Here is a 23,959-nt window from a genome sequence, read left to right as displayed (position 1 = left end):
GAATGAGTCAAAAATGTCAGAAGAAAGAAAAGCATTTTCCTTTTTATCCTTCATAATATTTGAATCAAATCACAAAGCCTAAAGAAAAAAAATAAGACAATCCAAAGCAGTAGACCTTTTTTTTTACACATCCAGCTTGCTTGAGGATTTTCTTTCAAATATTTAGAGATTTTTTTTAAAGTTTCTGAGATCTCACCTTTTTCAGTAAGATAATTCCTTCTTGAGTCTCATTGTTAGTAATGATGTCAAAAACACCTGAGCTATCTGCTTCAATGAAATAGTCCATGGCTGCGTTGTCCCCAATGTCTCTGTCTTCTGCAAAGACTTTGCCTACAGTGGTGCCCACAGGAGCCTCTTCAGAGACACTCATATAGTAGAGTCCTAAAGAAACAATACTGGCAAAGTTTAGTGATCTGCCATGGTTAATAAGTGCTGTAGCTTGAGGTTCTTGGAGAGCTGGGAAAAGCCCCAACTTCGATGTGATCTGGCATTGTATAGAGTAATGGTTTTAAACTGAAGGAGGGAAGGTTTAGATTACCTATAAGAAAAATGCTTTTTACTCTGAGGGTGGTAAAACACTGACACAGGTTGCCTAGAGAAAAGGTGAATGTTCCATCACTGAAAAAATTCTAGGTCAGTTTGCTCTGAGCATCCCTGCCCAAGAAGAGTTTGACTAGATGCAACAAGGTCCATTGCACCACAAACTATTCTATGATTCTGTGACTGAACATGGTGAAGAAACAGTGGAGGGCAGCACTTCCCAACAGCACAGTTTTTTCCTGGTAGCCCAATGAGCAGCTCCCACATCTGCTAGAAACTACCTGGACAGAGTGGTTCACATCATTTGCCAAAAACTCTCTAGAATGCATCAGAAAAAAATGAAGAGAGGAAAAGAAGAAAGAAGAAGAGTTGAAAATTATGCTAAATATCCTGTTATTCAGATTTTAGGCTGAGGTAGTGCAAATTATAGGGAAAACAGTTTAATGATTTGTCTCCAAACTCTATTAGCAAAAAAAACAGCAGACTTGACATTTTTTCAATTATAGAATTCCTTTTCCTCTTGGTTTTTGAGCTTTTGTGAGGACTTTTTTTTTGTTTTTTTTCACTATTTTACTTTTTTACAGCTGCATGCTTTAGTCAAAGCACAGTCCTGTTCTAAAAGACCTACCTGCAAACCTAACAGAGCTACAGTGGATCTAAACTTCCTCAAGACTTCCATTACTGTAATTAGCTTCTACTCACGCTGTTGAAATTCAGGTGGATTGTCATTGACATCAGAGAGATTGATGGTAACAGTGGCTGTTGCAGACAATGCTCCTGGTTGCCCAACCATATCTTTGGCTTGAATGATGACCAAATACTGCTCTTTTGTTTCTCTATCCATTTGGGGAGCCATTCTAATGACCCCTAAAAACAAGAAGTATAATACAATGGCATATAAGTCTCAGTTTTTTCTCAACATCTGACATGGGTATATAGTATAGATGCATGAAACATGAATTTTCATTCCAAACTGTGCATAGCACAACTGGTCTTATACTGGATATTAGTTCTCATGGTGATACGCTGAATGTATGTGCTAGAGAGAAAAAATTTCATTTTCCTATGGGAAAGAAAAGTTGATTATTTTTTTTCAGGTCTAGGAACTATGCCGAGATGGAAGAGTGTAGAGTGGTACCAGTTGATCTTTTTCTTACAATCAAGAAAGACAATTTTGCTTGCATCCATTTTATGAGTTTATGAATGTACAAATTCATTTGTAGTACCTGTCTTTGGCTCCACAGAGAAATAAGGCTGTCCTTCAAGAAGACTGTAAAGCAGACGAGCACTATTCCCATAAGAAGGATCATCAGCATCTGTAGCTGTTACCTGTGTAACCGAAGTACCTCAAGGAAAAATAAAATAGATTATGTTTGTTTTCTTCTTTTATAAATTATAATTGCAAAACATAAATTCTTTAAAAAACTTTTAGCATACCATTTATACTAACAAACAGTCCTAAAAATTTACAGGACCAAATGGCACCTATTAAATTTACTATTAAAAAGGGAAAATATTTCCTCAGCAGCTGTTTTTATTGCATTCAAAATTTCAATTAAAAGAAAAATAAACTGTATATATGCTTTTTCAGCACAACATTTATATTGCTTAAAATGCGACATATCATGCCTATTTTCTAATGTCAATGGGATAAAGCAAATTGTTTCTCCTCCTCTCCTTCAAAGTATTTTATGGAATTTTCCCATAGGAATAAGAAAACACAGTCACTTTATCACCAGTATGTCCACTGGTGATAAAGAAATTAATTGTTAACAAGCAAAGCAACCAAGAAGTATAATAAGGCTCTAATAAAGTTTTTTATTCTTGAGTCTTAATGAGCTTGTCCCAGTGCAAAATTTGTGGCAGAAATCCCAGTGCAAAAACACAGTGGAATCAAACTACAGAGCCTGGTTTCTTCTTTGATGAGAAGCTGTTCATATCCTAGATAGAAGATTGACAGTAATCTCATGACACCTTCTCTAATGACTGTCCTTTAAAAGAAATATCCACAGTAATATAATTTTTTTATGTAATCATAATTTTTGTCTTTTTTTCTTCACCTAGATTCTGCATTAGAATGCAAATATCACTTCTTGTGAGGAACAGCAGGAAATCAAGCTACTTTATAAAAATCTCTGGCATACATTCATGTGGTTGCACCTGCTTATCGATACAGAAGTATAGTTAGGCTGGAGGAGAAAAGAAGAACAAAAGGTGGAGTGCCAGGAGTTAGACCAGAAACACCATTTTTTTAATGACAAAACCAAATGTGATATTTATCCCAAATAAAATAAATATATTCATTGCTGGGTTTTATAGCAGCTAAATAGTTTTATTTTTAAAAAGAAATGAAAAAAGCTTTCTAATATAAGGATAGACTAAATTAAATAACTTGCTTCTTTAAAAATTATTTCTTTTGCATTTTCTCTCAATTTATTGAGCAGCATGTTATGGAAGTGATTCCATAACATGTGTTTCCTTCTCTCAGGCAGAGAGTAAACTAAGCTGTTATCAGTTCCCACCAAATTTTGGACCTATATGTCCTTCATAACTTACCTACAATATCAAATATCTGACCTGTGGGTTTAGATGCATAAGTATAGATGATTTAGATGTATAGATTTATAAATATATATACAGATCCTACTGCTTTGGAGAAATTTTAAAGATAAAATTACAAATTCATATTTAATCAGGCCACATATATGCCTCAGAAATAACATAATTCTTTAATAAGACTGAAGAGTAAATGGAATCTTCGGCTACACAGCTGTTAACATCCTATCGGCTGCCTTCTATGAAAATTGCTCTCACAATCACAGAAAATTCATCCTCTAAGAAAATTAGCATGACTAGAACACAGTTGCTTTGAAAAAAAAATTGTTATTTAGGAAGGGATCAGAAATTATGAATAATCCAACAGATATAGTCTGCCATTTTCTATTCAACAAACTCCAGTGTCCACAACTATGTTTAGGAATGGACTTATTTATAGGAACATATTTAGTAAATCAGGAGTAAAATCCAATATACATATGACTTCAAAGTCATCATCACAGCTTTTGTACATCTCATATTTAAAGGTAAATCTATTTTCTGCACAGTTTCTAAGGAGTATAAAGAAATATTGAATCTAAACCAGCATTTCCCTCTTCTCTGAGACCAAACACACTTTCCTTCTTGTCTGTTAACTCTTCTAGAGTATTTCAGAGCACAGTAGTAAGGACTTTGTTCAGCTGGAGCCAGTGAGATGCAGCTGGTAGATGCAATCAATGGAAATGTAAATAGTCAAAAGGAATCTAGTAAAGAAGGAGCTGACCTGGAAGGAAGAAATAACAGATATACTTCACTACAAGGAGGAAGACAATTTAGTTCTAAATTTGGGTGACAGATGACTATGTAAAGAGCAGGCTATCATTTCTCACATTTTTTTAGAACAAAGATTGTGTGATAGCTACATGAAACTCTATGTTAAGTATAGACTATGTAGCAAGAAGAAGAAAAATGTTACTCAGGCTTTAGAGTATTTTCTAGGTTTTTAATTTTTCACTTTGATGAAACCTGTATTTCTTTATACCTTTGACCATCAGAAAAAAACAATCCACCAAAATGAGCTAAACTAAAACGGAAACAAACTCCCCCTCAAAAAAAAAAAAAAAAAGAAACAACAAAAACAAACAAACAAACAAGAACAAAAACAAACAAACAAAAAAAAACCCCAAAGCAGAACCCACAAAAAAAAAAAAACCCAAACCCAACTCAAACCATTTGCAGAATGGAATCATATTTACCTAACATTTGTATTTGGGTCAGTGAAATTGAAATTTTAATATTCTATACTCAAAAATTCCCAAGAGCCATATTTGTAACTACATGATTGTGAGAAGAATAACTGAACAGATAAAAATAATATATTTTAAAATAATCAATTAATATATTGCACACTGCACACACCCCCAAAAAATTAAGAAACTGCAAAGTCCTAATTGTGACATTGTAAACATTACATGATATAACTGACAATTTAACTTTTTGATTAGTTTTATTTAAGGTTAACTGCTACTTTATATGTCTGCACCCTTGTTTTTACCCTTCTTGGGCAAAATATGGCAGAGTGACATTTATATGCTGCAGCCCATTAAGTATACTATGGGGCCCTCATATGGGAAATAGCTGTTCATTTTTCTAACTAGAGCTTGAGATCTATAAAGACATTAAGTACTGATAGATTATTGCATCTGACTCTTAACCACTCCATCAGATATACTGCATTTGTACAATTTTAACTGTTATAAGGAAGACAGTGTAAAATTGTACCAAGTGCCTGAGGGTAAAGCAGAGTCCTGTGTTCTCTGAAGAGAGTCCATTTGCTGACATGCTTTTCATTTACTGTGACACTTGCATATAAAACCCTAATAAAATTTAGTACTGAAGATAAAAGAGAGCTAATAAAGTATTAAAATGTATTCTAATTTGTTGGCACATTTGTATATATATTGGTACTTGTAACTAACTTCAGGCACAGCTATTTGTGTCTATTTTCTGGTTTTGCTGTGGTTGTCTGCGGCAAGTGAGCAGCTCTGAATTATTATCTACTTGCTTTCTTAGTTTCAGACAAAATGTGCGGCAGCAGTGACCTGCTTTCCCAAGTCTTGACCATGCTTCCTAAGAGTGCTTTCTGTGAGGAAATTATCAGGAGGCTGAGCATCAGTGAGCTGAATCAAAGCTAGAAAGCACAGAAACAGAGCAAAGAGCAAGCCTCTCTATTGCACTCTCTATAACTCTGTTCTTCACCCCTTATTATGTAAGAGTATGTTTTAGTTTACTGGGAAAAAACAATAATATAATAAACCACTATGTTATTGATACTGCAAACTTTAGTGGGTTATCCTTCCACTCTGCTGTGAGTTTATAAATTTCCTTGTAAGTTTGGTTTAGAATGTGCACTGAAACAGGTCCCACCTCAGTAGTGCAGTCCCTACCTTTTAAGAAGCAGGGTAAGTGAGTACTCATGGTAGTACACCCCAGAAGTACTCACGGTGTATGGCTCAGTCGTTTAATGTTTTAGAGCTGACCCCTATCAAGGTATACACTTCACTTGCTTTTTAGATTCCAGACATAAGTATTAGTGTTGCAGTAATGTCTCCATGGAAGAAGTAGATGAAAGAATGATCTCTGGAATGGCTATGGTACTAGTGCTTTTGAGGTCAAGTGTAGAAGTAGTAATGCAAAAAATATTTCAAAACCCTGGATGACCTGGATTCATCTATCATACACTGGATAATCATAAATCAGTGAGCTTTCTATTTCAAGAAGTCCATGCTTAAGAGAGAAGGCAAATAGAGATTTTACGTCATTCTTTACCCATTCTGACAAGTGGGACATGGTTTTACTTCTGATTTTTAATTTATTGCTTCATTTAATATATTTCTATATTTCACTGGAATATTTTTTATTTATAATATTACAGGAATATCACAAAAATTACATTTTCTGAAGCTTAATTAATCTTATGCTGAAGTGATACCATGTTTTAGGAATCTAAATACATAATAGATGACACAGGAGAGTGGACAAAGACAGCTGAGCTTTTCATTATTAGTGTATCTCTTTATAGAAAACTCAAGGCAGTATAGAGTGAAACTTCTCAACTGTCAACTGCTTATTGATGGTTTCAGGTAAGAAACAGAAGTATATGGGAAAACATTGCTACTGTTGTTTTTTGTCTTAAGTAGTACTATACTTGACTATTTTTCTTATTTTTTTCTTTTTTCCCCCATATAGCCATTGTAAAGACAGAAAGATAAAATGGAAGAAATTCAGTTTTTCATACACTTATGTGAGGGGTTGCAAGTCTCTGCGCGTATAAATGAAGACATACTAAATGATCAGTCATTAAAAAACATTTTTATAAGAGATTAAGGAGCCTATAAACAGTCTTTTATCAACTTGGGGGAAAAAAGAAAAAGAAAGGTATTATCAAAGCCTTAAATTTTTTGAAATCCCAGATAATTCTACGCAATGAACTGTACTCATTTTTACTATAAGAACATAAACCGTAAAAATACAAAGGTCTTTGACAAGTCACCTATCTTGTCTCCAAACTTGAGCAAATGAACAAGATGCAAAGGCAGGAAGAACCCTCTGAACTAGCAACTGATTATGTTAGAAAAAGTTATTCAAACAACAGGTCAGGTGCAGAATTAAGTCTGTCTACACAGAAGAAAGTCGCAGTGAAGAAACAATAAATGTGATTTCTCTGGTGGAAACTGGTATAAGCAGGTAGCAAGTATCCCTAGCGAGTAAATTGATCAAATGCATTTGAAGTCTTTTGCAGCTACTGCTGGCAGTGATGATGAGCTGCTGCATCCTGGCAGAAATTAGGATACTAACTTCACTTTCAATTAACAGGCGTGAATATCCTTTTCTTTCACCTGCTATCCTGGCTGGTAGAAGAAGATAAAGTTTATGGCTTGCTGTCAAATTTTCACTGATTCTGCTCTAAAAGTTGAGCAGATAATGCTTAATCTCATCACTGATTCTATTGCATTAATGACTTCATTGATTCTTACTATTTAAAGCACCACAATATTTGAATTTCTTTTCAAAATCATTTGCAGTAAAAATAAGGAAAAGGAGTAGTTGCAAAAATTTTAAAGATTACTGGGATCTTTTATGTAAGATCTAAAGAATCTACTTTCTGTTTGATTTTAACGACAACTATTTGGAGATATTATCTATAACATTCCTTTTTTCGTCAGCTCTATTAACACTTTGGGTTTTTTGAAGGCTTGGATGTGCACATATTATGAATACATATGTGTATGTAAAAATATGCATGTATATATGCCTATATTCACCACATGTTGACTTTGCTTTGTATTTGTTGTATTAAGTTTCCAAATACATGACAGATCCTAGTACAGGTCTGTCTGAACATGTGAAAGTGAGAAAGAAGAGGTACAGGGATTAAGTTTTCCTCTTGACAGAAAAATTACAAATCATGTACTTAGGAAATTGGAAGGAAGAATGCATTCACTGCACACTACCTAATCCAAACAAGGAGAAGCTGACTGAAGGCAAAGAGGCTTGACAATGTAAATAAGTAGGCAACATGCCAAGAGTGAGAGTGGCCATCATATCTTCCCAACTGGCTGCAGTACTCTACCTATTTCTACTGAGAATGTTATATTTTTAAACAAGTGAAAATTTCAAGTTTGAATCACTGACGGGAAAGACAAATGTCTATTGTCAATCTAAGCATGTATCCAGAATCTATAAAAGGACGTGGTCAGATGTAGGTACCTAAATATTTAAAAAAAAGAATGTTAAGTAGAGGTACTTACAACCCTCAGGTTAAGAATATACCTTTGCAAATTTCCAAACCTGTAAAAGACTTGCTTTCTTCTTACTGAGATGCAGTCTGTAAAATATGCTATTAAGATTTTACTTCAACATAGCTGTCTAGAAAAAAATCAGGAAATAAAGAGTTTGATTCACAGTATATCATACCTTCAGGTGACATCTCTGGAACAGTAGCCATATAAGGTCCATCCAAGAACTGCGGTTCATTGTCATTGACATCTCGAACCTTGATGATAAATTCTGATTCAGGTTCAACAGGAAGATTAGTGCTCCTGTTAATTGCTTGTGCTCTTAGAGTGTAGAAAGGTTTCTTTTCTCGATCCAACTTTTGTGTTACATAAATTTTGCCGTTAAGTTCATCGATGACAAAAAAGCTTCCAGCTCCCTCCCCGGTCAAAATGTATTTTAAGTTACCATCCTGCTTGTCTAAATCTGATTTCAGCTGAAAGTAAAAGGGAGAAAAATAAGTCACAGTTTGGGAAGAATGAAGTTTTGAAACATTCATTTTATGCCTTGTTTTGATTCTACAGTGTCACTAATGAGCCTTATTGGACACTATTGTTTGAAAGGAGGTACTGTCACATTTTCAGACAACCATTTTAATTTTAAGATATTTAAAATTATTTGATTTTAAAGTATGGATATAACAGACTTATAAATGTGCGATGCACCTGAAAAAAGATGCTTCTGCTACTTTGAAGTGAAGGGAATGCATCTAAGTACCTACTTTGGTTCATTGGTTTTCAGCTCCCCTATAATTCTGCTGAAAACAATGCAAAGGTCATTAAACATAACCTAATTTTTTTTATTATTGCAGATGATACATGTACTTTTTAAGTTGTTTATTTTTTAACCAACAATGCTAAGTGTAAATGTATACAATATGTTCTGTTTCTATTGAAATATAACAGGTGAAAAGACATTCTGCAGTGAAAGTCTGTATTGTTTATTCCAAAATAAATTGATGGACATTTTTCATTTCCTTCCAGGATGATCTACATCCTATGTTTTATTGTTAAGACAAACTTTGTGGTGATGATTCCTTTAATGAAGCTGAGTCTTGGAGGCAATTTTGGTCCAGCTGCATTTGTTCATGATAACAAAATAGTGTGGTTAATGCTAGTGATATATAATAGAGGAATATTTTAAGAGCAATAACTTCATTTCCTAACATGGGAGACATCCACAGTTGAATTTTATGGGAACAAAAATTTCCATTTTATCATTTATTCTCTATTTTTTCTCCATTTATTTTTCTTTTAGAACAAAAAAATATCAAACTCTCTAAGAGCCTGGATACTAATTGAAAAATCCAAAGGTAAAAAAAAATTATTCAACTTGCTTGTCTTATGAAGCAACATGTTTAAAATGCAAATAATATGCCTAAATGTTGACTTTAATTATCTCACTGTTTTGCTTATGTTTATTGACCCTAAAGGTCACTGTAAAATGTGAGGTCATAGGACAGGAAACTAACATTTCCCTGTCAGATCTGCTCAAATATTTTGTACTAAATTCTGAAGTTGCAAAAATAGGTTTAACTTTTCTTTGGAAGAATGCCTATGCCTTTTAAGATTTTCATTATGCATAATTGTCTGCATGCATCAGATGGATAATTTATTCAGAATGTGACTGGGACACTGCTCTGAGATATGAGGAACAGTTTTGAGTTCCTACTGTGAGTTCTGTAAAGGTATTTAATGCCTAAAATATTCAGAGTTAATTATTCTTGCCAGTGCAAAAGACAGAATTTTCAAGTCTTAGGGAGTTTAGAACCATTTAAAATATGAACAACTTAAATATTTTTAACACAAGTAGTTGTGTGCTAAACATGGACCATGATACCCCCTTTATAAGTGGTCTGGTCAAACTCATTTTAACACCATCCAAATTTAGCATCTAATTAAGGGGCAGCGCAGATTCTTTGTTACCCATAAATCTTGGTTTCCTTATCATATAACCCAGGACATGGGAGAAGTAACCTATATCTAGATCTTTAAACTAACATGGGGTTCAGATATGACCACAGAGTGTATCAAACCCTTAGGGTCTGGGAGCATGCCTTTTTGACTGGCTGCTAAGACATAGCCTGTGTTTAGCAATTTCACTCAAAATCATTTATCTACAAAAGATTTCATGACCATGAACATGTTAAATGTGAGGTCCCTTACAGATGACATTTGCTGAGAAAGAATAGCAAAGGTTCTAAGTTTACTTGTTTTTTTTTTTTTTAGGCTGGGAACAAAATAAATGGTCTTACAATTGTAAATGAGAACTGAGAACAAGTATTTTATACTCATCCTTGTGTATCTGCCATTGCAGTGCTTATAGATACATTTATTTTTTTCTTAATCTTGATAATGGAAAAGAAGTCATGAGTCTATGTTAAATGAAATTTGAAAATTTAGTTCTGACTGAAAAAAGATTTTTATATGGAATAGTGATTTAAAAACAGAGACTGTCTACCTTTATATTTTCGTTGATGCAGTTTTCTTCAGGGCCTTAATTACTAAAAATTCATGTGTTGATCATAGACTACCACTTCATTTGCTGAAAGCAGCGCATATTCTACTCAATAAAAAGACACAAGTAAATATGTCTTATTAGACAATGGTTTCACTGCAATACATTAACAATAATCTTCAATAAAATCCCCAGTTAACCTGTGAGAAATAAAAAGGTGAGATCATGAAAATACATGACATTTATGAAGCTTCTTTGCAGGAAATACTTTCCAATGTATTGGAAAAGTAATAATAATTGTTTAAAAAATAGTATGCCTTCACTTGTTCTTTCAGAAGTGAGACATCACACTTCCATAGTAACTACTTTGAAAGGGCAGTGAAAAAGTAATTAATGAATTTTGAGCACTTCACCCTTTGGGCCCAATTAAATTTTAGTGCTAGTTAATTAGCAGTTAAACTTATTTTAGTTCATTCATCTAAAAAGGGCCTTAAAGAAAAGAATAGCAGATCTCAAGATTAAAATTACTCCTAGTGATACAAAAATAAATAATAATAATAAATATAATAATAACGATAAGCAGAGAGAGAAGAGGGCAGATAAACCCTCATTAAGACAATTATCTTACAGCACATTTTTAAAAGAGGGTGAAAAATAATTGGTCGTTGTGCTAAACCTACGCTAATCTAATGAACCATGCAGATTCCTGTAGTTTCTCAGTGGTTAAAAGGATTTAGTATTAATCAGCTTCATTAAAAATTAATGAGGGGTAAATCAGCTGCTACTTAGTGTAACAGAAAATCAAGCAAAATGCTGTTTGTAAACTACACTACACTCAGTATGGCTGCAGTGCCAAAAATAGCACAAGCAAATTGCCAGATGTAGATAAATGAGTCCTTAACTTCCACTCAGAAGGAAGAAAGGAACTTTTCAACTTTATACCTTCATCTGCTGTATGTGGAACTAGTTTTAATAACAGCATGCATGTGGAGTTTCCTTGGCAGCAATTCTCAGTGAAGGAAGGTGCTTGGTACTGTCATGGCCTACAGCTCTCAGACTCCTCTGTCCTTGAGAAAGGTCACAGGAAAGGAGAGGTGTAGTACTGCCTTATTAGAGCTTCCAGATCTCCTCTTTCTATGTTTCTTGCTATTTCCACATCACTGGAGATATTTGGCTTTCCAAGTCAGGGTAGAAGCTGCTACTCAGCATGCTAAATCTACCTTTATACTGTCCTTGAATCATTACTTATCATACCTGTCCAATATACACAGGATCTGGTGAAATCTGTTCCTCAGTTACAAAAAGAGGTTCCCACAGCCAGCTACGTTTCACTCTTCGAACTGGTGTGAAAGACTGAACTGTGTTTTGAGCACTGGAGTTCTGCGTGCTGAGAGAACAAGGCCAAAGTTGAACCAGCATCACCATGAGACGTAGCAATACAGAGGAATTCATGCTGAACCGTTCTTTCAATCAGTCCTAATCTGTGAAAGAGGAAAAAAATAGAAAAATCTTTCACAAAGCATCGCTTTTGTCTTTCTACTTCTATATATTGATTCTGTGCTAATGTAAGAGGTGATTTGTAGTGTTAAAAATCTCCTCCTCTCCCCAACAGTAAAAAGCTGAAATGAAGTCTGCTTCTTATTAAAATTTTAATAAGAAATTTTCAAAAGACCTTTCAGAGTCTCTAAAATGAAAGTCAAGTGCTTAACTGTTCTTTATGAATATCCTACAGAGGGATATATTATGCAAAAAAAAAAAAAAAAAAAAGAAAACAATCCTTCAATTAATTCATCTTTCAAATTAAGCTGGATAATTGTATTGTGTAGCCTAGGAATAATTTGATTGGAATAATTGTATGTTTCTGCTTAGACAGGGCTCATTTTGAGCTGCAGTCACAAAACTGCCTGAAGGGTGAATATCTAGTCTTAGTAGTCCTGATGTCTGACAGCTGAAACAGTGGTGCAGATATTTTTTTAACCTCTTCTTACCCACTTTCCCAGCTCAAAAAATGCCTGCAAAAATGTTAAAGGTGATAGGGTACCATGAAGAAGCAGCAAAAATTTACAATTTTCTCCTTCCCAGCTAAACAGTTACATGGAAAAGGCAGAGTGTTTAGTGAATTCTTTGTCTGTGCCTTTGTCACAGGTGATTCACCAAGGGGTCCTCACAGCCCTGAGCTGGAGAACCATGACTGCAGCAATGATCAACTCCCAGTTCTTTAAGATTCTGAAGTTGTGCAGGAACTGCTGCTCCAGCTGGATCCCTAAAAATCTATAGGGCCTGATGGGATTCATCTGAGAATCCTCAAAGAGCTGCTGATGTCATTCAAAACATCTCTCAATGATTTTTGAGTGGTCTTGGGAACCCAGAGGAGATCCCAGCTGACTGGATCTCCTATTTTTCAAGAACAGCATAAATGAGAATCCCAGATACTACAGGATTGTCAGTCTCACTTCAGTGCCTTATCAAGTTATGGAGAATGTTATTTTGGGAGGTGTTGAAAAACATTGGGAAGACAACACAGTAATTGGTCACAACCAGCATGGCTTTATGATAGGAAAGTACTGCTTATCAAATCTGTTTTACTTCTATGACATGGTATCTCACTTAATTGATCAGTGGAAGCCTGTTGATGTAATCTTTCTGGGTTTTAGCAAAGCTTTCAATACTTTCTCTCACAGGATCCTTCTAGAAAAAATTTTCAGCATACAGCTGGATAAACACAGTATGGGTTGGTGTTGGCTGAACAACTTGCTCATGTGTTGGGCACAAAGTTACAGTGAATGGGGTGACATCAAACTGGGAACTGGTCACTAGTGGTATTACACAGGACTCCATGCTCAGTCCTGTATTCTTCAACATCTTTATGACTTTCATGCAGAACTGGAAGGAATATTAAGCAAGTATGCAAATGATATAACATTGGGAGGAGCCTTTGAAGGCAGTCAGACCTTGAAGAGAAAACTCAAAAAATTAGGGGACTGGGCAATCACCAATTGTATGATCTTCAACAAGGGAAAGTGTACCTGGGTTGAGGCAACACTGGATGTACGTACAGACTGGGGAATGGGATGCTGGAAAGCAGTGCCACAGGAAAGGATCCAGGGGTCCTGGTCACTGAGCCAGCAGTGCCCTGGCAGCCAGGACGGCCAACGCTGTACTGGGGAGCATCAGGCACAGCATGGCCAGCTGGGCAAGAGAGGGGATTGTCCTGCTCTGCTCTGAGCTGGGGCAGCCTCACCTTGAATATTGCATACAGCTTTGGGTGCCACAATATAGGAAAGACATTAAGCTGCTTGAGAGCATCTGAAAAAGGGCCACGAGGATGGTGAAGGGGCTTGAGAGGAAACTGTATGAGCAGAGACTGAGGTCACTTGATCTGTTCAGCCTGGAGAAGAGGAGACTCAGAGGAGACCTCATTGAAGTTACAACTTCCTTGTGAGAGGAAGAGGATGGGCAGACACTGATCTTGTCTTTGTAGTGACCAGTGACAGGTTCCAAGGGAATGGCCTGAAATTGTGTCAGGGGAGGCTTAAATTGGATATTAGGAAAAGTCTTATCACCTAGAGAGTGGTTGGAGACTGCCGCAGGCTCCCCAGGGAAGTGGTTAGAGCACCAAGCCCATAGACAGGATTCAAGAAGCATTTTGATGATGATTTTGGGTACGGCTGTTACTCTTGGGATGGTTCTATGCAGTGCTAAAAGTTGGACTCAGTGATGCTTGTGGGTCCCTTCCAACTCAACATGTCCTGTGATTCTATTAATTAGAAGTTGTCTTAACAGATTTACCACCTCTAACATTATTTTCTCCAATTAAACTGACAAAGGACAAATGTATCTTAAAAGTTGTATCTTTCTGTAACTACTTTCATTTCTACTATGCATACTTTCAGAAAATGAAGGGTTTTCACAAACTGTAAGCTGTTACTGACTTTTCAGTGATTTTTGGCACAATGAAGGAAATTTTTAATATAATTCTATGCTCAGTTAAGAATTATATTTATATAATTCTATAAATATAGAATTATATTTAAAATTCTTATTCTTTTGCCTTATTCTATGAGGCAAAAAGAAAAATTTTGAAAATACCTGCCCATTTGGCAATGGCATTAGCCATTATTTTCAAGGCTTTAGCATTGAAGAATAGCATTTCCTATGAAGGACAAGTCTGGTTTATAAATTTGTGGTGCACTAGTAGTTTGAAAAACACACTGAAAAAAAATTGGATTAATTTATCTTAAACCTGAAAAATCCATGGCTTTTAGCTGTTCAGGATAAAATATGAGTCTATGTATTTTAAATTCATGAAGTATTAATGATTTAAATACCCATACTAATCCAAAGGGAAATGCCGTAATTGCTAAAAAAAACCCAGATAGATAATACAGAAAACTATTTCTTTCCTTACAGCAACTTTATATGATGTTGGACAACAGTTTGTTAAAATGTAATCTGCAGCGATGGATAAGAGAGAGGAGTTTTAAAAGTCAAATAGAAGCACTTAGACTAAAGTGTACATTCCAATTTCTTCACATTTTATGGTTTTTGACTGTGAAGCTGCAACAGAGTAAGACAAGATTTGAATAGAAAGAATGTGACTTGGGTACCCTCCTTTTGCAGTTTCCTGTAGAAAACTTATTTTCCCATGGCAGCAAGAATAATATTTGTGACATGGAATAAAGTCCATAAAAACCCAATGTGGCTCTGAAATAAGGTTAAGTGAGGTTTAGAATGCCTAAAGACCTTGGACAGTCTCTATGCTATGGATGTACTCAGTGCTGAGCAGAATCTGCACACAAAGTAACCTTGAAAAGGAGCATTCATTTCATTTCAGCACATTGCGAAGGACAGACTACTCAAACAACAAAAGCTGAACAGTCAAGGAGACCTTTTTGAGGAACCACAGAAAAATGTATTTCAATCACTGTTTATATCTGAAGAGAGGTGTTCAGTCTCGGCAATAGCAACTACTTCTGGCTAGGAATTTTTTTGTTGTTTTAGATGCTTTTTCTGGCATTTTCCACATTATTCAACAAAATATCTCAGGGTTGTGGGGCAGTACTTCATGCAGAGTGAATGTCATAAAAACAGTCATTATCAAATTTGTCTGAAGACACTATATTGACAACAACATAATGAGGGTGCAGAATATGCCTATGCTGGTCTGCTGTTGGCCATCTTCTTGCAGTGTACTCAGCAGTTGCCTATGAACAGCATAAAGCATGCAATTAATGTTTTGGAGCATTTTGGTGTCTCCTTTTTACTCATTTATGTTATGATCCTGTGTTACATGGAATTAAACATCACATCTTGGATGAATTGGAACAAGTAAATATTTTTAGATTCTCATAGACTGCACACACTGTTAGTATATAAGAAGACTAACCTGAAAATTCATATGGTAGGCAAATTCCTTTAAAAACAAAGTTATTTAATGGAATTGAGATCTATATGAGTGTCTGATTTTCTCTCCTCTGCTATAGCAAACATTCTAAATTTGCCTTTACTTTCAGGACCTTTCAAAGCCTATTTGCTTCTGATATCTTCCTACCCATTTGGCATTGAGACACTGCCTCCAGCTTCTGGCCAGCGTGTATTGCCATTTTTTATAGTCCAATTTTAGTCCTTGTGAAAAAATCACTTTCTTTCTCTTCCACTGATTGTAGCTCAGTCTCAGAAGTCAGTTTAATAAAATTTCCAGAAAGTAGTTTCTTATTCTTTCATCATTTTCTGTCTTTTCTTTAAAAAAATCTAAACTTCAGTATTACCTACTTAAAAGAAAAAATAAATATAAAAAGGCTCACACTGTTTAAGATGATTCTGTGCTGAGACTGCTGCCTATCACTTTGTCTAGTATTGCCTCATTATTCCCTTTTATTTTCCTGTCTTTCCCTATCCATCAGTTGTCTGTTGTTTTACACTCATTTGCTATCGTCTTTGTAAATATAATGCCCTTGTACTCTGTGTTATAATTATAGTATGCAGCAGAAGGGAGGATTAGTTAAAGCACTAAGCTTTTATTGTATGCACTAATAGATAATTTTTTAATAGAATAGTTTCTCATTGAAAAAAAAAAAAAGGCAAATATATTTTCAGAGTTGAGCAAATGATCTATCACTAAAAATTTCCCAAGAGGAAGAAAGGAATGGAAACCATTGTTCTGCTCCTGTCCTTTTGGAAGTATGTTTCCAGTTTTTCTCACATGCAGTGAGTTGCAATAATAAAGTCTGATAATAACAGAATAATGAGAATATCTATTGCAGTTGTAATATGTGGGCTGCAGCTTTTAAAGTTTATATACCAACATCTTCCTTTCATACCCAAGGAAAACCACAAATTCCCTGTAGACTAGAAACAGATTTACATTCTTGGAACAAAGTTGATGAGTCCTTTTGAAAGTTTATTTTGGAATCTTCAACCAGTGACATCCTGTCTCCATTTGAAACTGGATGTTATTTTAGGTGTGCCAGTAGTTTGACTTGGTTCTGAGTTCCCTTTGTTTCAATTTTTCTTTTAAATTGTTATTGTGTAATTACATTATAAAATAATACATGCTACTGCCTAGCATTGCAAGAAAAACAATAGGAAGAAGCAGATGTCTATAAAAGACTACTTCTGGGATACAGTGAAGTTATATGTTTGTTGGTGGACAAAATAAAAGACTAAAGCTGGAGACTAACATCTTTCTAAAGCATTAAAAAAAAAATCCAAAGAGCAGGTTAGAGTGCAGGTGGTGAAAAATTCTGTTCCAGTTCTCTAAGTTGAAGAATAAGGAACAACCAGCTTACTTTTGTAGCAAACATCCCATAATTTTATATAAGTAAAGCCTTTTAGTTGGGAGGTAGCAAAACACTGAAATAGGGTAACAAGGGATGTGATAGATATTCTTAAGTAGAGACCATTAGGACCATCTCCTATACATGTTTGGTGCTACAATTTTGAAACTGACTCCTGAGAAGAACAAATCTCTCTGTCCTTGAATGTAGTCAGCCAAAAAAATGTTAAAAACTCAGACTGAAATACATAATACATTCCTTTTGTGAAATTTGGTGCTGTCTTTGCTTGATTTAATAGCGTCAAACAAACAAGAGGACTAATACATGTAAGCCAATCTAATTCATTAATATGCAGCTTCTGAAACATTTCTTATCTCAAGAACAGCCTTAACATGATGTTGTTTCAGTTGCGTGTTCTGCTTTATGCCTTGGTTTTATTATGATGGTAGTGAAATTTGTTTCCCTTGTATGTTGCTATCTTTAATTTTCACTTAATAGGATAAAGAAGAAAGGGAATGTGCAACTAACCCCTACAGATTACCATGTTATAAAAAGCTTAAAGGAATAAAAAACTTCATATTTCTTCCCTACAGACTTGTCCATTTGTTCTATGTCTACTGGCTATTCATCCCAATTGCATTTAATGTGGTTGAATACTGATGATCCTAGTGTATCATAAGTGCTCTATATTCTTTCCAGAAAACACTAGATATGGATTTATTTTCATTGACTAGTTTAGGTCTTGCACAATATGTCTTTGATACATAGACTATATTACTTCTGCAATTCTCAGAGAATCAGTAATACATAACATATATATCTTGACTATTTTAATTAATGCATATATTTTGCGGGTTCGCTTTTTTGTTTTTTGGGTTTATAATCTCTACATAACAATTATAAAATATTCTGGCACGTGTAAAGTACTGGGCTTAATTCTATTCTTGCTACTTCTTACCATTGTTGAATTTCAGATAGAGTAGAATAATAATTTTTACAGGTTTGGTTTGTTAAACCTCTGCTTTATCTTTTTCATGTATCTAATCTGTGATGTGGTCTTTTGCAATCAGTACCAAGATGTTTTTTAAAGTAAGTTTTCAATGCTTCTCTTATTTCAACTATTTTATTTGGAGACATTAGAATAAGGCATATTAAACTCCTTAGGAATAAATGTGGTACACCTAACTCCATAACTAATTACGCTGGAAGTCACTATTGTGACAGTAATGTTTAGCTAAGCAAATAATAAAGCAGCAGTGAAGAGAAAGTACTAAAATTTACAAGAATTTTATTTTGCAATTTGAACTTAATTTTTACTAAATACAGTCACACTTACCATTTACCGTACACACATATTTTGTGAGTGACTAAGTGATTAATTGATTTTTGTGACTGGGTAAAACTGATGCCAGTCCTGCTGTAGCTTAAGGCACCTTTTCCACAAGCCTCTCAACTTATATTTATCTGCCGGAATGCTTTTCTTTATAGTTGTCTAGTTTAGCTGTTACTTTCATTGAGTCTAAATATTTCAATTTCATATATTTTGACCTTCTTGTCTTTCACATATTTTTTTTCTTAAAATAAATTTGGACTGCTTTATCTAACAAGTATTCTGAATTTAATTATATTGTGCTTATCAGAACTTAACATCTAAATGCAATATTCTCTTCAGTCAATTAATTAGAGATATAAAAAAAATATTTTTAGTCTACTGCAAAACTAGCTGCTTTAAAAAAGCTACTACTTAAGTTGAGAGGTATTTTCTTTAATGCACATCTTGACATGACATTTGACCAAATTATGTTGACTAGTAGTGCATATTAACACAGTATGGCTGCATGTGTCTCCACCAGTCACCCAGAACTTCACTTACATGGAGAGCAATTACTTAGATATTATGAATATATTTAAATTTCACTTTATTCTAATTGGCACATTATTTTCTTGATTTTGAAAATATACCATTGTGTCTTTAAGGAAGGCCTTCAAACTATTATATAGAATTAGTAGTGTAATTATCTGTCAGATATACATGAACAAAATAGCTTAGAGAAAGGAATTTTTTACTTGATTAGTGCCTTTAAGGCTATATATTTTAATCAGTGTAGAACAGACTCACTAGAAATCATGTCATTCTTAGTGTTTTATATATATTAACAGAGTATATTAACACATCCCCCATATTTTACTACAATATCTGTTCCACTGTACAAAAAGCCCAAATGCCATTTTGGATGACAAAACTCTGAGCCTTCAAAGCATGACAAACAGTAGATAAATTTCTGTCTCTACTAAATATTCAAAACAACTTTTTCAGTGTATCTATTTCTCAATATCCTATGTCTTCCATTAAAAACTTATGACAACTCTAGGCAAATGTAGCAGATTTGTTCAAAATGAGGGGAAGGGGGGCTGAGGTGAAGGATGAGATTTCTGCAGTGAGTAACAAAATGAGAGGTAGATCTGTTACTTGTTAAGCTCACAAGTCAAAGAGAAATATACAGAGGGTGTGGTGGCACACTCTATGTTCTACAATGTCATTCTTCAGTATCATTGGTGGCTCTCATTTTCTTAGTGGAAAACTCTTTATATTAATCACCAATAGACATGAGTAAACCAATGTTGAGAAACAACTCTAATTCAAGTTGGTGACTATTGGTAGTATTTTATTCCATTTTAACTTTGGCATATAAAACTAGCTTTGCAGTACCTATTTCCTAATGACCATGAGCATACATGATGATGTAACCAGTCTCTTGCATTTTTCAACTCTGACCCACCAGTATTTTTAGAACCAATTAATTGATTGCTAACCTGTAAGTTTGCTGAAGATATATGTAGCTGGCACCAGATCAATATTTCTGTGTGTGGTGCAACATTATTGTGTTTGGCTTAGAGGCTTACTTCCACTCATTGCTGTGATCCTGTGAACAAAGGTTCTCATGAATCTCTGAAACACATGATTATGAAAACACAAAATCATTATTTTATTCTCTGTTATCATTCATATAACATAGAGCTGGAAGCACAGCCTCAAACATTTCAGAAGGCAGGAGACCCAAGTCTTGTCATTGCAATTTTTTTGAGATCCTTTAGAAAGAACCTGGAAAAGATGACTCAACCCACCTAAAAATCTCTAGGGACAAAGAAAGTCACCCACACCATTCCCACCAGCAAAATAGAATGCGTGTGTGTAAGGATAAGTTTCTGTTGGGCAGGTCTCTGTCAGACAGCTTTTGCTCTGCAAAGGTGAACTCTTAAAGTGCTGATGAAGGCAGACACTGCATAGGGACTGAGCCAGAGACAAGCCAATGTTTCTGTAAACTTCCTCTGTCAGTGTTTGTTTTACTGTTTTTAAGATAATATTAAAATTAAATGTGCAACATCAGAAAGTAATCAAGTAATTATTTGGAGTCTACTGACATCCCGCAAAGGAACCAGCAGGTATCATCAGGAACATCAAACTGACACACAACAGATGCAATTAAACCTTTGAAATTGCTTCCTGGTTGATGTGGCACCTTGTGTTCTACTGAAAGCATGGCTTTTCCACGTTATTAACTGAGGTATGAAGTTATTTGATTAATAATTCCATAGACAAGACACAGAGATATTCCTACTTCAATTTCTTTGTGGGGAAGAAAATAGAAGCAGGAGGAATACCTGTGTCTCTTTTCTAAACATCGGTAAATTGGTGTTACATTTTGTTCTTTTTCAGGGACTTTCTGCTATACAGCTAAATGCTACTTCAGTCCAGATGCTTCGTAGCTAAAGAAAAATTGAAAAGCTTACCTTAGAACTTAACTTTATGAAAAATTATGTTCATTCTCTGTATTAATTCAATAGCTTCATCATATAAATTTGATTTGATAAATAGATGCTGAGAGGTTAAAAGATCCAGTTATGCCAGTACATGTGGTTGTGGTATACCGCACTGTCTACACTAAAAATAAGCAAGCATTTAGTTTTAATGGTAGCTTTCCTTAACTAGGACAATTATTTATTTCTAAAATAGTCTGCACTATAGAATATTACTATTAATCCCATGTATTTTAGCATAAATATTTTGCTGCTTTAAAAAGACTAGCACGTGTACACAGTAAAAACAGAAATTCTTGCCTTCTGGCATTTGTCTTTTATTGTAGGCAAGTAGCAAATCCAATTACAAGATGTTTGATTCACTGGGCAAATCCTACTGGAACATTTTTGGCTCTGCAGGATACCACTCAGTACTGAAGAACCACTTGTCAGAATAATGATGTAAAGGACCTCATTCTGTGATTCCCACTTGAATCTGTTTGCCAAATGATTTTCAGGATGGCACTTCACTAAATGCTCCAAAACTCTCTGTAGGATTTAGGTTCTTTTAATCTCTTTAATTCATAATTATTCTTTGCATACATTTAAGCTAATAATGCAGTGAACTCACCTTTTCCATGGTTTTGGAGATTTTATTTCACTAAATATGAGATAAAAAGAAGCTTTGATATTTAATTTAAGAGAATGCTTTTTACTAGAATTTGACTTAACTTCTGGGTTTGGTTTTAGAGTTAGTTTTCCACATAAGATGAGACAAATCAGAAACACCCTGAAATAAAATCATCCAGTATATGCCAATGTAAAACCAGAATACTTATATTTGAGGAAATCTATCAGGATGCGTACATAAAGGAAATAAATATTGCAGACAGCAGTTCCTTTCAAGCAGTTTAGGAAACCATATATTTACTTTAAAAAAAGATAAAAGAAAAATAAAGAAAGGGGAAAAAATTTAAACAGTTTTTGTTAACTTAATTTGTTCTCTGTTTATTAATAAAACATATAAGGTAAATAGAGGCAAGAACAATTACTTTTAATGACATGTAGAGTGTTCATTATAAGCTAGAAATTCTGCTCAGATATGTAATCCAGCTACTAAATTTAAAGGTGCAATTTAAATTCATGGACAGAAAAGGTCCATCCACCACCACTGTGGAAGTCAGCTGGAAAAATGCTGAAAGAATGCACCTTCCTCAGAGAGTCTGTAGTTGCATGAGATAGGAAAGGATAGAATTTGCCTGGTTTTTGAAAGAGACAACACATTGAAAGGTATGCATATTTTTCAGAATTGTGAGTAAGAGAGATAAAAAATATCTAACTGAAAAAATTCCTAAAAATAGAATATATTTCCTTGTCTTTTTATTCTCTTAATATAGTGCTCTGTTGATGAATCTTCCCTTATCTCCTGCAGTGAAAGATAAGGGAGATCCTCCATTTCTGTTTTGTTTAGATCTCAATGATCTGAGGCTTGTCTCTCCCTTACATCTGATTTCAATATTTCACTGTTCTACTTTACTACCAAGAATGTATATTTTCTTCAATCTTTCTCTTCACTCTTTCAATTGCATTGAAGGCTGATATCCTTTTATAACCTCTAATATATCAAAAAGATTTTAATTCAATGAAGTCCTTATTTCATTCAATTAAATGTTGTAAGCATTTTACAGCTCTGAGTTAGTCAGAACATTATAGGAACAGGGCAGTATGTCATCCAGGCAACAAAAAAGGTGTACAATAAGTTTCATAGAAAAATATTTTAAAAAGGATTTATTTTCTTTTCTGTTATGTTTCAAAGTGTGGAATAAAAATTTTCAGAGAGAGTCCAACAAAGCCCATCAGATTTGCAAACTGCTTTTTTAAAAAATTAAATAATACTTTATGAGAGTCATAAATATAGAAAATTGTGAAAATGGAAGGAAGTTTCAAGCTATTGATATTACATGCTCTAAAAATTCTGGTATTAAAAGCTATTCTTAAAGGATATATGTGAATTTAGATATTTCTGACATAGCATCAAGATATACTACCAGGTTAATCAAAAAATAACATTTAAGTTCCCTGGGATTTCACTCTCCATAGTCAAGTTGCCTTGTGATATCTCAGCATAATTTTTATCCGTTACTTGCATGCTTACCCCCAGAATTTCTTTTATTACCTTGCTACTCATGCAACTCTTCCTATAAAAAGGGGGCAAAATAGTCCTTAAAATGAATCAAAATATGATATCTTTGGATATTATTATTAATTATTAATTCCTTTTGGCTGAAAATCCACTAATAAGGAACTAATAAACATCACTAGTCTATGTGTTGAAATTTGCCTTTTGAAAAGTCATTGTTCAGGTTTCACTCTGTTTTTGGGTGAGTTCTGTAAGGTATCAATGTAAGAAAGCTGTTGAAACATTTCTGCTATTATTTTGTGCCTTGAACACCCACATATGCTGTCTTTTCAACACACTTTTATCACAGATCTTTATATTCTGGTCATTCTTCAAGTTTTTACTTGTTTCAGAGGGGTAAAGACAAAAAAAAAAAAAAATTGTTATAGCCATGGCAAATTGGATTAAAAATTCCCGATGGCTGAAGACTTCAGAATAAACCTCAAAACTCAGATGATGTTAATTCAGTTAATTGTTATCGTTAGTTGTCAAGATTACTTAGGTTCTGGGCTAGTGTTCTTGATAGAAGAAAGCCTGACACTGAGATCTCCTTGATTCTGGAAAAAATATTGTTTTTTATTTCTCCTTTTTTTTTTTTTTTTTTTTGGTTCTTTTTTTTTAAACTTTTCATTAATTTCTTTCCTTTTACAACCACTTTTTACCTTACTAAAACATAATTCTTCTTCTTTCTAGGCTACATTGTTGACTCCTTTCTCACTAAGCTGAGGCACTGAATGTTCCACCCCAATTGTTTTCCTTTCTTAATTTAAAAACATTTCCTGTTTGCACCTCAGATTAATGAATTACCTATTCACCTATCACTTCTGTCCCTGCTGCT

General features: G+C 34.4%; 1 protein-coding gene across 7 annotated transcripts in view; it reads right to left on the bottom strand.

Moving 5' to 3' along the window:
* The window catches only part of CDH19 (cadherin 19), a 113,980-nt gene that overhangs the window by 27,626 nt on the left and 62,395 nt on the right, over nt 1–23,959 (bottom strand). For 2 of the 7 annotated variants that reach the window (XM_085571895.1, XM_085571896.1), the window contains exons 2-7: nt 19,959–20,094; nt 11,623–11,849; nt 8,053–8,347; nt 1,767–1,886; nt 1,243–1,407; nt 197–381 (exon numbers count right to left, since the gene is read on the bottom strand). In XM_085571895.1, coding sequence (XP_085428021.1) covers nt 197–381; nt 1,243–1,407; nt 1,767–1,886; nt 8,053–8,347; nt 11,623–11,820 — 963 coding nt within the window. In that variant the 5' untranslated portion in view covers nt 11,821–11,849; nt 19,959–20,094. Of the gene's footprint in view, nt 1–196; nt 382–1,242; nt 1,408–1,766; nt 1,887–8,052; nt 8,348–10,371; nt 10,474–11,622; nt 11,850–19,958; nt 20,095–23,959 lie in introns of those variants that run through there. The other 5 variants (XM_085571898.1, XM_085571899.1, XM_021530887.4 and 2 more) reach the window with 3 other exon arrangements.

Source organism: Lonchura striata, chromosome 2 (assembly GCF_050655825.1).
Source record: "Lonchura striata isolate lonStrDom1 chromosome 2, ASM5065582v1, whole genome shotgun sequence".
Classification (NCBI taxonomy): Eukaryota; Metazoa; Chordata; class Aves; order Passeriformes; family Estrildidae; genus Lonchura; species Lonchura striata.
Note: the sequence above shows the minus strand (reverse complement) of the source record. Positions and strands in the feature narration are given on the sequence as shown.